The 15,480-nt window shown below is 43.4% G+C and overlaps 1 protein-coding gene across 2 annotated transcripts in view; it reads left to right on the top strand.

Annotated features, from left to right (window-relative positions):
* The window catches only part of ADGRD1 (adhesion G protein-coupled receptor D1), a 114,239-nt gene that overhangs the window by 12,536 nt on the left and 86,223 nt on the right, over positions 1 to 15,480 (top strand). For both annotated transcript variants that reach the window (XM_063315564.1, XM_063315563.1), the window contains 5 exons: positions 1,990 to 2,049; positions 2,151 to 2,268; positions 3,020 to 3,130; positions 4,049 to 4,124; positions 11,496 to 11,637. In XM_063315564.1, coding sequence (XP_063171634.1) covers positions 1,990 to 2,049; positions 2,151 to 2,268; positions 3,020 to 3,130; positions 4,049 to 4,124; positions 11,496 to 11,637 — 507 coding nt within the window. The remainder of the gene's footprint in view (positions 1 to 1,989; positions 2,050 to 2,150; positions 2,269 to 3,019; positions 3,131 to 4,048; positions 4,125 to 11,495; positions 11,638 to 15,480) is intronic.

Genomic DNA, 15,480 nt, shown 5'->3' with positions numbered 1-15,480 from the left:
ATATCTCAGTCAATCACTCAGAATTGCGAATTGGAAAGGAGTAGTCTTGTCCTCCATGAATATGTATCAATGAGCAGTGTTAGTGGATTTAAGGTTTTAAAAAACCATTTGATTTGAGAAATACAAAGTATCATTCTATTCTTTATGCTTCAAAGCTTTTAAGAGAGTTCAGTGGTTCTATGGGATGATACAAACTGACTTCATGCAAATGTGATAGTAATGTCTTTTGGGCACGGGCTAGCAGGAATAGCAGGTATGAAACATTTTTGCATTAACAAGGAAAAAGAGAAATTTAATTCCTCCCTTGCAATACTGATGAACTTTCTAAAAGACTCTGGCATGAGATCCTTACGGAAAAGCATTTGGTTGCTGCTAAAAAGTGGGCTATGGGAAAGCCTGCATGAGAATTATTATTATTATTATTATTATTATTATTAAATTTATACACTGCCCATCTCACTATCTCACTAATTGTAATCCTAGAGCAGAGGGGAAGCATAGGAAACTGCCTTGGGTTGAGTCAAACCATTGATTCATCCTGGCCTGTTTTCCATCCTATGACTGCTCCTGAGAATTGTGAGAATTGGAATCCAGATCAAGGGAATGCACCTTCTTTGGGCCAAAGGCCATGCTGGACACTTGAAAGGCATGTGGTGTGTGACAGTAATTAAGGTGATGGGCCAGGAGGGAAGAGACCCAGGTTCTAGTCCACCCTCAACCACAGAAACTCTCTGGGTGACTTTGGGCCAGTCCCTCTCTGTTGGCCTCGCAGGGTAAACCAGAAAGGAATCACAACCAGATGGGCTAATTCTACCTTATTGTAAAGCTACATTGACAGAATCTTGCAAGTCTGAAAGTACAATTCACCCCCCCATCTCTTTTGCAACCGAGTTAATTAGGGAGGGTCCCTTCTGAGTTTTTTTCTCTGCCCATTACGCAGCTGTGGGCTATGCCCTCTCTTATCTGACCGTTCCTTAGGCAGCATCTCTTCGCCCCCATCTCCCAAGGTCTTTCCCACATACCATTACATCACCCTTCCCTTCAGACTCATTCCCCCCATCTCCTTTACAGCCCGAGAAACTAGGGAGGGTCCCTCCTGAGCCTCTTGCCCCACCCACTATCCAGCTGTGGGCTAGGCTGTCTCTTATCTGACCGTTCCCTTGGCAGCGTCTCTCAAGGCCTTTCCCACATGCCATTACACTCTCTCAATCCAAGTCACTTCACAGCATTGTGTTTGCAGGGGAAAATCAGAGGAGGAAGTTCTGTGTATCCTGCTTGATCTCCTGGAGGATATAATTTATGCAAATAAATAGAGGTGCTGTGAATCAAAATTGGGACCTTCCTTATGCAAATCAAGTGTTCCGTAGTTTTTTCCCTGATTGATCGTGCTTCTTGAAGGGCAGACTTATAAACTAACTATGCACTGTTGGAATGAGAAAGAAATTGTGATAAACAGTTGCCAAAATTTCTTTTCTGATACATTTTCTAGGCTTGTTTGGGTGTGTGTTTATGTGTATGAGGGTACGTATAGCACCTTTTTCCAACAGACAAAAAAAAATGTGACACGAAATCGGTGTTATTTTGGTTTTGTCTTTTTTTTTTTTTTTAAAAACCCAGAAATACTTAAAAAGAGATGCTAACATCCATTCTGCCAGCATCTGTTCCCATGCCCAGTGTTTCTCTTTCCCCACTTTTCGACAATTTCATACAAAAAAACCTACATGAGTTTTCATAAGTCTCGTGAACCAGAGGACAAATGAATATTAAGATCATTGGGATGTTGTGTAGATACTCAGAAAAATCCTGCTTGGTTTAATTACTCTACAAATACCAGAGGCTGGCAGAGATATCTCTTGACAATACACAAGAAGAGGTGTTCCTGATTTCTGGTGGAAATATATGATTTTCAGGAGAATCACACCAGGTAGCGGGTGATGATGACGACGACGATGACGTCATAGCAAATAACCTGTCACTGTTTATCTGTAGGTTTTCTTTAAAGCTGTGGAAGGGGTTCTTAATCTACCTAGTTGGATTGACACAGCCCAGGTAAGGATAAGATTTTCTGAGACATTACCTGGATTCTTCTGGGGCCCTACAAGGCCTCCATCACTTGCTCATCACTCCAGCATTGACATTTTTGCTTTCAGACAGCATCCCTTGCTGGAGGGCTGGTGTCCACCGTTGACAGTGTGATCTTTCACGTTGCACACAATCTAGGAGGAAGCCCTTCGACCATAACTGTCCAAGGCACCTCGCTCGTGGCAGGTGAGATTTATTTGGCCCCTGTCCTGGTTTGTTCTTTAGCACAGGAGATGGATAATCCCAATAGAGCAAAACCAGCTCTGTGGCCTGAGGGATAGAAATTTCCCGTTTTCGCTGGGGTGGAAGGTTCATCCATCACTGAGGAACATCTACAGTTAATGCAGGAAAGGGAGGGAAAAACAGAAAAAGAAACGTCAGGCTCAGTTGACTTAGTTGTAGATCAGGTTCTCCAAAGAGGATTTACTTGAGGTCACGCGCTTCACACGGGCACGGCAGTTGTCACCGGATGGCCTCGCTTATTGCCACATCTGTCATGCATCAGCCAAGGTTCTTCCAGGTCTGTTGTGCTGGAAGCAGATTAAAATTCTGCACTCAGCAGTAAAGATCAAAACATAGGCCTCCATTTGTATAATCAGTGCCTCCAGCTATCCCTGCTGGGCTGAATATCTGCCTGCCTCCATGAAGCCACAGCGATCAAAAAATGCCGCATTTCTCCCTTCTTGGTTTCCCCTTTTTTTATTTTTTACCTGCTGCAAAACAATACAGTCCCTTCTCCTTTTCCACTTAAAACTAACATATTTTTTTCCCTGCCAGTTTTCTTCAAGAGGGCCTGATTGCTAGCAGTGTTAAAAGACTAGACTTAGGGGCTTAAAAATAAGCAGGAACAGAACAGCCCCTTCATTTAAGCAGGACTAACTGAAGATTTTCTCTCCCCTTCCTTCGAGTTTTGATCAATGTTTGCATTATTATATAGATTACTCCCTGGTTAAAATACCTCCGCAGCTCCTGGACGTACCTCAGTACCGTTTCCCATTACAAGGACAGAGTTACATTTCCATCCCTGGAGAATCTTTCCAATATACAGGTAAGGGAATAATTTAGTAGAAGAGAAGGAAGGGCAAAACTGCTGCCTTTTGCTTTCTCCCTCAACCCAAGGTTTTCCATCATATGGCTGGGGATGATGGGAATTAACATCCAGCCCAGCTGGAAGGCTGGGGAAGGCACCAGGAGAAGCCAGGATTCTTTTGAATTGCCCTTTGCTGGTCTTTGGTCAAATACGTCTTTGCCTGTTTGGATTGCTCCACTGAATCTGGAGATCATGGTGGTTCTAGGTTCCCTTCTTAGAAAGCGAAAAAGCTTCCTTTGCTCCAAAAAAGGGGAACATTCCTCTTGATCTTGTCAAGAATCAGTCAATCAATCAATCAATCAATCAAATCATAATTACGGTCATAGACCAGCATAAGAATCTACTAAAGGTTCTTTCTAGAGTGCACCTACGTTTTATGTGCAGAGGAATATTGAATGATGTATCCCCATCTTCAGCTAGCAGTATCATCTGGGGAAAAAATGTCCACTTCGATATATCAGCTGAACGATAAGGCTTTGCAAGAGTGTGTCATTGATGCAACCTGCTTGTGTTCACATCAGTTGCACAAATTGGGAGTCACCGAATTAGCTCCTTTCTGGGTTCATGCAAGATATCAATATCTAACAGTCATTGCGATCTTTGCGGCTCCAGTCTGGGATTTTCCAACAGACCTATCAAGCACTTTAGCTTCTTCCTATGAGAAATTTGCACTGATCCTTCCTAACTTGCAACCTCTTTTCCACAATGACTCTATGGGCCGTAGAGGGCTCTCCTCAGATTCAAGCCTTGATAGAGCAGAAGTGACCAAGGATGGAAGAGGCTGAAGCTTTTGGCTTCCAAAGTGGCTTTGAATTGTGGCTTTCTTCTCCTGCTTCTCTTCAACCCTGATGCTGACAAATTTTGCCTTCTTTACAGCCTGGATTACAATTGTGGGTCTCCTCTATCATTCTATGCATCAGTACTTCCATAGCATCAAACCATTGGACACCAAGTAAGTGCCTTTAAAAACACAACCTGCTTGTGATTATTCCTGAATATTGAGTGGATGTTTTTGTTTGGCTTAATGCAATGCTGGAGGCGTGGGAGGCCATGTGTGACCTTCCCTTTGGGGGTGTTGAATTCCCCCCCCCTTTTTTTTGCATGTTGGGGACCTTTAAAAGGGCAAAATGGTTTAAGATGCCTGTTTTGTCTCTTCAAGCTTTAAAGCCTCCTCCCCAAATAGTACAAGTTCCATTTCGGAAATGTGGCTATGACTTTGGGTGCAAAAAAATTAATTGCACCCCCATTTGAGTCCCCAAGAAAAGATATGGATGGGTATGAGAAAAGATTGAGAGAGAGAAAGACAGAGACAAGAGAGAACCTCTCCCTTCTCTTTGCTGGATCACCCTATTTTCCTTTAGTGTACAAAAAGAGAGAAGAAAGAGAAAAAAAATATAAAACAAAACAGTACAAAATCTGAGAAAAAGCACAGCAACAGCAAAAAAAAAAAAAAAACAGACAGAAAGAGGGTTGAGGAAATCGACCCTAATTTTTAAACAGAGAGCCAGTCTGGTGTGGTGGTTAAGGCACCAGGCTAGAAACTGGGAGGCCGTGAATTCTAGTCCCACATTAGGCACAAAGCCAGCTGGGTGACCTTGGGCCAGTCACTCTCTCTCAGCCCTAGGAAGGAGGCAATGGCAAACCACTTCCAAAAAACCTTGCCAAGAAAACTGCAGGGGCTCGTCCAGGCAGTTGCCAGGCATCAATGCTGACTTGAAGGCACCAATCAATCAATCAATCAATCATTAAACCTTCTCCATCAAGTATCAATCAATCTTTCTGCTCCATCAATAGAGAGATAGCTCGTAAACAGAAAGCTGGCATGTATTGGCAATCCAGACTGCATATCTGGAGAAACTTGAAGGATGAAGTATGCCTGAAACCCATTGCAAGGGTGGATTGGGTCCTCTGGTTTGATCTGTGTCTTCAAACCACACTGCTGAAGTGAGGTGGATGGGCCTCAGCTTTCGCTGTCTGTTCTCTCCCGCAGAAGCGCAAAATCTCTGCTGTTTCTTTTGGAATTGCTGTTTCCATTCCCCCCGCCCCCCTTTCCAAACCCTCTTTGGAGTTTGTTTTCCAACTTTTAGAAAATAATATAATAATAATAATAATAATAATAATAATAATAATAATTTCTGCTCCCCTGCAGCATGCTGAGATTTCCCCTTCCATATATACCATACATGTGTGCAAGTTTATTGTTGGGCAATGTATGGATTAACACTCAGCTCTGAAGCCGCTGGGAAGTCAGGGAACACGTTCACTGCTCCCGCCATGTCTGCAGGAGCAGCTGGGCGTTCCAAGCCCTTGTTCCACCACTGCCCCAGAGGTCCCATTCCAAACGTTTGGAAAAATAGGTCAGCGAGATGATTTTTTTCACTAACATTTTCGTCGCCCCACTTTCAGCCACAACAGACGCGGCAGCATTTTAGAGCAGCTAAACTCTGGTGCCAAAGAGTTACAGAGATAAAGCAGCACCACCAAGGGAAATTAACATCCCGGCAAGGGATCGACAAAGCCAATTGTGATGACTTCTGGAGACAGTTTTAAGGCCCTTTTTTGGTGACAGTTGTCAGGCTGTTCTTAGCTCCCTCCCCACTTGATAAGGAATAAAGCTTGAAGTGAGCGGCGTGCGGTTATACAGGTAGTCCTCGCTTAACAACCCCAATTGGGACTGGAATTTTGGTTGCTAAGTGAAGCAGTCATTCAGTGAATCTGACCTGATTTTACAACCTTTTTTTGCGGCGGTCGTTAAGCGAATCACTGTGGGCGTAAGGCAGACCACATGATTGTTAAGCGAATCACATATCTCCCCACTGATTTTGCTTGCCAGAAGTCCGCTGTGAAGGTCAAAAATGGTGATCACATGATCATGGGACCCTGCGACGGTCATAAATGTGAACCAGTTGCCAAGTGCCCAAATTGTGATCATGTGACCATGGGGGATGCTGCAACGGTCATAAGTGTGAGGACGGGTTGTAAGTAGGTTTTTTTCAGCACCGTTGTAAATCTGAACCATCACTAAATGAATGGTTGTTAAGTGAGGACTGCCTGTATTACAAGTAAAACAGCATAAGGAATGAAATTGAGAGTGTGTGACGGAGTTCACACAGTACATTAAGCTGCAATGTGATTTGCTTGGGACTCGGCATAATGCTTTTTGTGAACTCCCTCAGCCAATTGTTTCTCAGATGACAAACCCCTCTTTCAGACAAAGCAGGCTTTGCACGCTACATGCATGTTGGTTTAAGTAAAGCCACTTTTTGCTCCTGGCAAACATGATATTTGAACCTATGACTTACCAGGTGGACCAGACAGGAAACACGACCAGATAAGCTAATTCTACTTTATTGTAAAACTACATGAACAGAATCTTGCAAGTCTGAAAGTACAAATGCCCCCCCCCACATCTCCTTTATAGCCCAAGAAACTAGGGAGGGTCCCTTCTGATCCTTTTGCCTCACTCACTATCCAGCTGTGGGTTGTGCTCACTCTTATCTGACTGTTCCCTTGGCAGCGTCTCTTTGCCCCGCCTTCCAAGGTCTTTCCCACATACCATTACACACCCTCCCTTTCAGACTCATCCCTCCCATCTCCTTTACAGCCTGAGAAACTAGGGAGGTTCCCTCCTGAGCCTCTTGCCCCACCCACTATCCAGCTGTGGGCTAGGCTGTCTCTCATCTGACCGTTCCCTAGGCAGTATCTCTTCCCCCCCACCCCTGTCTCCCAAGGTCTTTCCCACATACCATCACACCCACTGAGAAGATCAAACTGTGATCTAGCCTGGCCCACAGATCTCTTGCATCCTGCTTGTTTTAGCTCTAAGTGCAAATTCATTAACCTTCTGCCTAACTCAGCCCCAGTTAGTTTCTCCTGGTTGGTACTGATGAGACTGATTGACTTTACACGGCTGTATGTTGGCAGTAATGGATAAAGAATCATTTTGCACACCCTGAAACACAGGAGGACCAGGGTCTGATCCTCCTTAGCTGCCCTCCTCGATGTCCAAAGGAGCGGCATTTCTCAAACAGCAGCCCTCCAGGGCCTCAAGGAGACTTCCTTTTGAAGTGAGGAGGGGTCTTTCCCAAGCAGCTTGTGATCTGGACTGACAGCATAGCACTCAAAGAAATCATTGGAAGTGCTCAGCAATTGTTTGGATCCTGCATATACAAGTTCTATATATTTTCGTGATCACTAACCCTCACTTCCTCCCCAGGTGACTCTCTAGTTCCCTTCTCAAGGTCTTATCTCACTGAACTTTAAATCACATGACAAAGCTAATCGAGCTATGAGATATAATATCCTTCCTCTTCCACTTTTCCCATAAGCCAATGGCTAATTTACACCTTGCCAAAGCAGATAACGGGCCTTAGAATCCATTTACTTTCTGCACCAGCAAGGATTTAAATTATGGAAACTCGCAGGAATATGTCACTCAGAAAGACAACTCTTCCTTGACCCAGGAATTCTCCAACCCGTTCATAAAGTATTGCCCACCCACGTAGCCTGTCAAAACTGATTTATTTATTGAAGCAATCACTGCTGAATGAAACAGATGTAGGGAGTGGCTAGATCTCATTTTTTCTCTGCACTTCTCTGGCCTTATCTACAAGTCTCCAGAAGTTTATTTAAAGAGGATAGGCCTGTTTTGTGTGTTGAATAACCAAAGTAACTTGTATTATGTCCCTTTCAAGCCAGGTTTCTCAACCTGGACAGCTTTCAAATGTCTGGACTTCAACTCCCAGAATTCTCCAGCCAGCATTGCCATGGCCGAGAATTCTTTTCTTCTTCATATAATTTTTATTAAAGATTTTTTTAAAAAAAAAAGGAAGATAAAAACCAATACAAGCTAATATAAAGTGAGAAAAAGAAAAAGAAAAAGAAAGAAATCAAAGAGAAAGCTAAAAGTGCAAGACAGGAAAGAAAAAAAGTAAAAGAAAGATAGAAAGAGAAAGAAAAAAAATACAAAGAAGTTGTTTCCAATCTTTACAGCAGTTATAAGTACAATTATAAATTTACCTCTTACTCTGTGCTTACAACATCACCCTCTTCTGTCTATAATCTATCCTGTCTAATCAAAACCATAAATCTTAAGTTCATTTTTTTATGTTTCATGTAAAAAGTCCATAAGGGGTTTCCAGTCAGCAGTAAATGTAGATATTGTCTTTTCTCTGATTAAAGAAGTCAATTTAGCCATCGCAACGCTGCGGGTTAAACCGCTGAGCTGTCGATCGGAGGGTCGGCAGTTCAAGAACGCGCGGCGGGGTGAGCTCCCGTTGTTAATCCCAGCTCCTGCTCACCTAGCAGTTCGAAAACATGTAAATGTGAGTAGATCAATAGGTACCGCTTCGGCGGGAAGGTAACGGCGTTCCGTGAGTCATGCTGGCCACATGACCCAGAAGTGTCCCTAGGGACAACGCCGGCTCTAAGGCTTAGAAACGGAGATGAGCACCGCCCCCTAGAGTCGGACACGACTGGACTTTACGTCGAGGGAAACCTTTACCTTTACCTTTAACCATGGCTGAGAATTCTGGGAGTTGAAGTCCACATATCTGGAAGTTGCCCAGGTGGAGAAACGCTGCTTTAAAGTATCTCAGGTAGCACGTTCTGCACAGCGGTATGTGTTTTGAGAGATCTTCCAAGTCCTATTGAAACCTGTGAAGAATGTCTTCTATATCCTGAGCAAAGACTGGGAAATGGACATGCCCTAACAAGTGATGAAATTGATTCCTCTGATGTGTTAATTCCAAACGGACACAAGCTTTGAAAGTTATGGTTTGGAACAGGGGAAGAGTGTGTTTCACTCCCTCACTTTTTAATGAAAACATCTGGCTTCCTCCAAAATGCTGTTGCAAATAGCAAGACTGAAACTGGTAAACTTTAATTGCTCCCCCAATCCACTTCTCCATAGGGAATCTAATTTTTTTGCAGTAAAAACAGAAATGAATGCCTGTATTATGAAGAGGGGCTTGGCAACAACTCTTCCCTGTTAAAACGGTTTAAGCCTCCCTTTAGACTCCCTTAATCAAATAATGATGTGGCTTCTGATACATTTGGCGAATGCCAGCTGTTAAATTCAGTTCTTTGGACAGAAGTCGTAATTCCAAAACATAAAAATAAAAATGCTTGGCATTTTACCATGCGTGTGTGGACATACAAACACACACACCAGCTATCCAAGGAATGTTGGCTAGCCATAAGAAGTAAAATGAGCCAGATTGGCTCATCAAAAATTAAAAATAATAATAAAATCTCCCTTGAGTCATGTCCATTTAGCTTTCTTGGCAGAACGGGGTTTGCTAAGCAGAGTTGAGCCTGGCTAGTTTGTGGATGGGAACCCACCTGGAGATGACTGAGCTGAAAGTAGACAGGAAAGTTGAAACGTATGTACCACTGGAACAAGAAGGAAGTGGCAAACCATTTCCACGTTGTTGCCAAAAAAACTTTATGGACATGTCCTTGAAGCCACCAGGAGTCAAGGGTCATTTAAAGAAGGCTTTATCATGCTAATCATGTTTCTGAGACCAAAGGTAGGTGCCAGTGGAAAGTATCATCCCCCACCCCGATAAACAGCACATATATTTGAAATCTGCAAGGCAGAAAAATAACCAGTCCAACTCTTTTAAAAATGCCACCTTTGCTGGCTAAGATCTGATTCCTCTAAGTAAGTGTTTCTCAACCTTGGCAACTGGAAGATGTGTGGACATCAACTCCCAGAATTATGAGAGTTGAAGTCCAACATCTTCCAGTTGCCAAGGCTTCTCTAAGTTTTCTACAGAGACCCTTTCCTCACCAGTCTAAAGTCTGTCAAAACGACTCCCATCCATTAAAGTCCTTTAACTCACTTTCTCGATGGTAGTTGATAGACTGTCACTTCCAGCTCATTTGCAATAGGACAGCTTGAACATTTGGGAGCAGAAAAAGCAGGACTTAGAACATGAAATGTCATAAAAGCAGAGGTTTGTCATGCACTTCACCCAAGAGTGAAGCTAGCAGAGCAAAGTCTAGCTCCCCTCACCTGCCCCAGGAGGTGAAAAAAGGAGAGAGATGGCCATCCTATTATTTAAACATTGGTTGTCAAACGTTCCCTCCAGCTAAGAAAATACCTTTGCCGGCTGGCTTTCCAATCAGAGGTTGTGCCAGTTCGGCTTCTCTTGGCATCCTGGTTTAAATTATGGTTCCTCTGAGAAGCAGACATTTTCCTGGGACAAGACAGGCCTCTTTCATAACAGGACTATAAATAATGGGCCAAAAGAATAATTTCAGGGGAAAAAAGAGAGAGAAAGAAACTATTTCTGAACTGCAAAGTCTGAACTGAACCCTTGGAAATTTTCCCTCTTGGAATCTTTGTTCTGCAGTGATTTATCTCTAGGTGATGAAGGCGCGTAACCATCAGATTGTGTCATCATCAGAAACGCCTTCTTAAGGAGTTTAAAGAATGCAATGAAGGGAATTATTTCTTTCAATCAGAGGGAGGGGGGGACTTTTATTTGCCCTGTCGAGGTTTCACATAGGAAAGCAGGAGCTCCAGTTGAACCATCCCAGATGATAAAACCAGCTCAGGCTGCCTCCACCCAAACCTGTAGACAAAACTTTGCTCCAGATCCACTTGGAGGACCAAAGCAATCGGTTTCAGTCTCTAGAAAATGGTTCAAAGCAAGCAAGAGTCTCTTGAAGGTCCTCTAGAAGTCAAAATATCCAAATAGATGAGCAATGCTCAGAATATTCATAAACAGGGTATCACTAATATTGTTCCAGACTTTGAGTAGAACTGGGCAAAGGCTTCTAGGTTCTTGGACTTCATTCAAGGACAACTGATGCTTCTCAGATTGCATTGTCGGTCTCCTTGGGAGCAATAGTTGGGCTAATCCGAGTGAGCAGGACAATTTCCATCCATGCGTGGATGAATCTGGTCTTCTCCACCATGACCTCTGTCTCTTGGTTGTTAAGGACAGTCGCAAAGTCTTGTGAGAATGGAACAGCATCTTGGTGCCTGACTTTTCCATCAACCTGTCCTTCTAAGCTGCTGGGAGTTTACATTTTAGAAATAAATATACCATTGGGCCGCATAACTCTCACTGCCGTCAAAGGATTTGTGTCTTTAATATTTTTTGTGAGTGCTGTCAAACATTTTGTGTGGCATGTTTTGGAGACGTTAATTTCCCTTCCCTTCCCTTCCTTTCCTTCCCTTCCCTTCCCCTCCCCGTCTCTCTTTCTCCTCCCTCCCTCCCTCCCTCCCTTCCATAATTGCCCAAATAAGATGGGTGTCTGAAGCTACAAAATAAGTAACAGGTAACTAATTAGCTGTCGGTTTATTTGTCAGAATCCCTGAAGCTGCTGCCTGCAAGGAGTGTATGATTTTTGCTACTAGCTACCTTATCTCCTTGAAAATGGAGCCACCACCAACACTGTCTCATAATCTGTCAAGTTCTCCCCTCATCACTATCTATATGAAGCACCAACTGGTAAGTGGTGATGAATCTTTCAGGTTTTTTTTTCCCTTTGTGGTGACAAAAAAAAACAAAACAAAACTGCAGGGGTACCTCTGCACTTCCATAATGTGTGATTCTCAAACTGATAAAAAATTCAGGAGATGATTCTATGAACAACCATTTGCAAACTCCTTAATTATCCCTGGTTCACAGGGAGGCTGCGAAAAAGTAAATGAACACTCCTCCCTCATGTTTGTTGGTACTAGTTGCTGAGAGGAAAAAGTTCAGTTGGAGGAATGCTTGTTACCCCACCTTAATCAATCTTGCTAAACAGACTACGAGAATCATGTCTGGAAGACAAACTGCTTTGGGTTTTTGGCAGACAGCAAGAGCTTGACAACTAAATAAATATCAAACATGAAATTGGATTTAGATTTAACTGTTTCAATACGTGTTTAATTTAATGCAGCACAGGAAGAGATTTCTATGGAAGCCAATGTCCAAAATCTACCAAGTCAACTTGGGCTGTTGAATGAGGTCAGGCAGACTCTGGTCACCATTTAACCTTCCTCCCTTTTTTTGTTTCCAAATATGTGCCTGAAAAAGAACATGTGCTTTGGGAAACATTAAATTGGAAAACACACACACAGAGACAGAAAAAGACCTCTTGTCTAAAATATTGCTCCAGTAACATGGATGTAAAATGGGCTGGGTTTTTACCGATCCTCAGATCTTGGCAACAGGCTGGGGTAGTAGAAACGAGGTCTCTGCATCATCTCTTATTTGTTATGGAAGGAGAAGCTGACATGTGGTTCAATAGACATATTTTCTGTCATCCACTATATAATAGGATTACTAATTGATTTGCTGCAGATGCTGGATCTCAGGCAGCAGGGTGGGGTAAATTAAGAACCCAGATATTGATCTTTTTTTTCTTCCTTGGCTTGTGATTGAATGGAAAGTTTTTATGAATGGCATCCCGGCATGCCTTTCTAACTGGCTCAACGGTCATGGCATCTCCACAACTCTCTTGCTGAGTTCTTGTTTGGGATAAGTCAGCTAACGTGAATGTACGTTTGGTTAGGTTGTTTCCATGAGCTGAGTCTGAAAGTACTTCCTTGCTGTTATGGGGCAGGCAACTGGGCTCGATTTTCATGGACAGCAAACGCTGGTTCGCTGTTTCTCCTAGCTTGAAATCAGCTGGTTGGGTGAAGTTGTAGTTGGGGAAGTAACACCATGCCAAGACTGTGCTGGCTGTCAAGCTCTTGGCCACAGATTGTCACGAAGCCCTCTATAGTTGGATTTATTGAAAGGGAACAGGGATTCGGTCACAGAAATCTCAGCTATTTGATGCTTCCACCTTTGCACAATCTCTTAGTTTTTTCGGGTGGGGATTTCTTAATTCCCTTGGTAAAAATCATTTGATAAGCAAGGGAGGTGGCTAGCCATTTTTCTGATAATGGAGGAATGTGCAGACGTTCGGAGCGAGTGACGTTTTTCAAACCCTTATCTGCTTTCTCAGGTTCTGAGAAGCCCATAACATTGGGAAACTGAACTGGAGTGGCAGATACTGTGTTTTCCTTCTCTAGAAAGTCCTGCATCTAAGGCTTACTGCATAGACTTCTCTTTGTCTTATCTTAACACCTGGAGCGCTTTGTATCTGTTTTTTGGTTGCACCATCTCAGATCCTTGTAGAATTGCCCTGAGTGATCCATCTCACGTTCTTACAAAATGCTGAGCGTTTCTTCTCATTGCCCCATCTTAAAAAAGGGGGAAACTCAAGATTTAGGTAGCATGCAGAAAAGGACAGCTGAAACCATCCAAGAGAGGGTGCACTTTCTTCCTCAGAACCCATCTCTGAAAAAGTTATGACTTCTTCCAGATGTACTTTCAGACTTGCAAGCTTCTGTCAACGTAGCTTTACAATAAAGTAGAATGAGCTCAATCTGGTTGTGATTCCTGTCTGGTTTGCCCAGCGAGGCCAACATCAGTCTTGAAATTCTGAAAGTACAATGCTCCTCCCATCTCCTTGACAGCCTGAGAAACTAGGGAGGGTCCCTTCTGAGCCTCTTGCCCCACCCATTATGCAGCTGAGGGCTATGCCCTCCCTTATCTGACCAATCCCTAGGCAGCATCTCTTGGCCCAGTCTCCCCAGGTCTTTCCCACATACCATTAAATCACCCTCCCCTTCAGACTCATCCCCCCCATCTCCTTTACAGCCTGAGAAACTAGGGAGGGTCTCTTTTGAGCCTCTTGCCCCACCCACTATCCAGCTGTAGGCTAGGCTGTCTCTTATCTGACCATTGCCTTGACAGCATCTCTTCACCCTGTCTCCCAAGGTCTTTCCCACACACCCTTACAGAGAGCCCCTGCTTTGCATAGAGAAGGTCTCAGGTTCAATCCCCAGCATCTCCAGGTTTAGTTGGAAACTTCCTCCTCGGAACAGCCCTCCAAGTTGAGAATACAGGCTAGAAACCCTTTCTCAAGGAGCCCCATCTCAGAGGGAAAACATCTGTTCTGCATGCCAGATACCCCAGGTTCAGTCTTACACATGTCCAGTGGAAAAGACAGAAGATGGGAAATATGTCCTCTGAAACTGTAGATGACTGATACCACTTATACTAGGCTCCATGAAGCGATGGTCTAACCTGACATGAAGCAGCTTTTAAGACTCAGGTGGAAATCAAACTCAAGGCTGCAGCCTGTGATTTAGGATGGCCAGGAGCCACAATGGACCTCCTTTTGAGAGAGTTTGGGTATCTTGAAGTGGAATGGCTGCCTTAAGCCATTATTGACCTGCAGCTCCCCGAGATGAACTAATTCCCTCTCTCTCATGTCCAGATTTTCTCATTTCCATGGGAAGAAATGTAGGTTATGCTGACTTACTCCATCGAGTTAGTTGCTGTGCAATTAATTCAACAGGTTTGGTTGGGGGGAAGAGCAGGGATTGGTCCAGATTTCTGCCAAATACCCTGATCTCTCTGTCTCTCTGGCACCTAAGCCAGAACTTGGAACCCTGTTTTGATGACCGTAACTAGTGGCTATGATCAGTTGCTTTTATGAGACTCTTGTTTCTTTTGAGGCCATTTGTGCAAAAGTTTCCAGAAAGGGAGAAAAAAAAACAGAACAAGGTTTTCTTGTCAGCAAAAGAGAGAGAGAGAATGTATGTGCGATTTTGCTTAAAATATATTGCTTTAGAAACATACAGCTGGTTTTATTACATGCAGTCCACATTAAAATGTATTAAATCTAGCAAATGTATATTAAAACACAGCCTAGGTAGCAAAAGGTCTTTTTTTTTTTTGGCTAAGTTTCTTGAAACCAAAAGTTTAGAAAACTGCATTGGTGATGTTGGGTGGGAATGATTTTCTTTCCAGTAAAGCATAAATTGTCCACAAACTGGGATACAGCATTACTGTTTTTCAGAACTTGCGGCTGTTATCTTATGTCCACACAGGTAGGTAGTCCTCATTTAATGACCACAGTTGGGACTGGAATTTTGGTTGCTAAGCGAAGCAGTCATTAAGCAAATCCGACCTGATTTTATGAACTTTTCTGTGGTGGTTGTTAAGTGAATCACCCCAGGCGTTAAGCAAACCATATGGTCGTTAAGCAAACCATGCATTTCCCCATGGATCTTGCTTGCCAGAAGCTGGCTGGGAAGGTCGAAAATAGCAATCACATGGCCACGGGATGCTGTGACGGTCATAAACGTGAACTGGTTGCCAGGCGCCCAAAATGTGATCACGTGACTGTGGGGACTCTGTGACAGTTCTAAGTATGAGGACCGGTCACAAGTTAGTTTTCTCCAGCACCGTTGTAAGTCTGAACTCTCACTGAAAAAATGGTTGTTCAGCGAGGGCTACCTGTACATG

Source organism: Candoia aspera, chromosome 15, assembly GCF_035149785.1.
Source record: "Candoia aspera isolate rCanAsp1 chromosome 15, rCanAsp1.hap2, whole genome shotgun sequence".
Lineage (NCBI taxonomy): Eukaryota > Metazoa > Chordata > Lepidosauria > Squamata > Boidae > Candoia > Candoia aspera.
The sequence above is the reverse complement of the archived record's forward strand: the minus strand, read 5'-3'. Positions and strand labels throughout refer to the sequence as shown.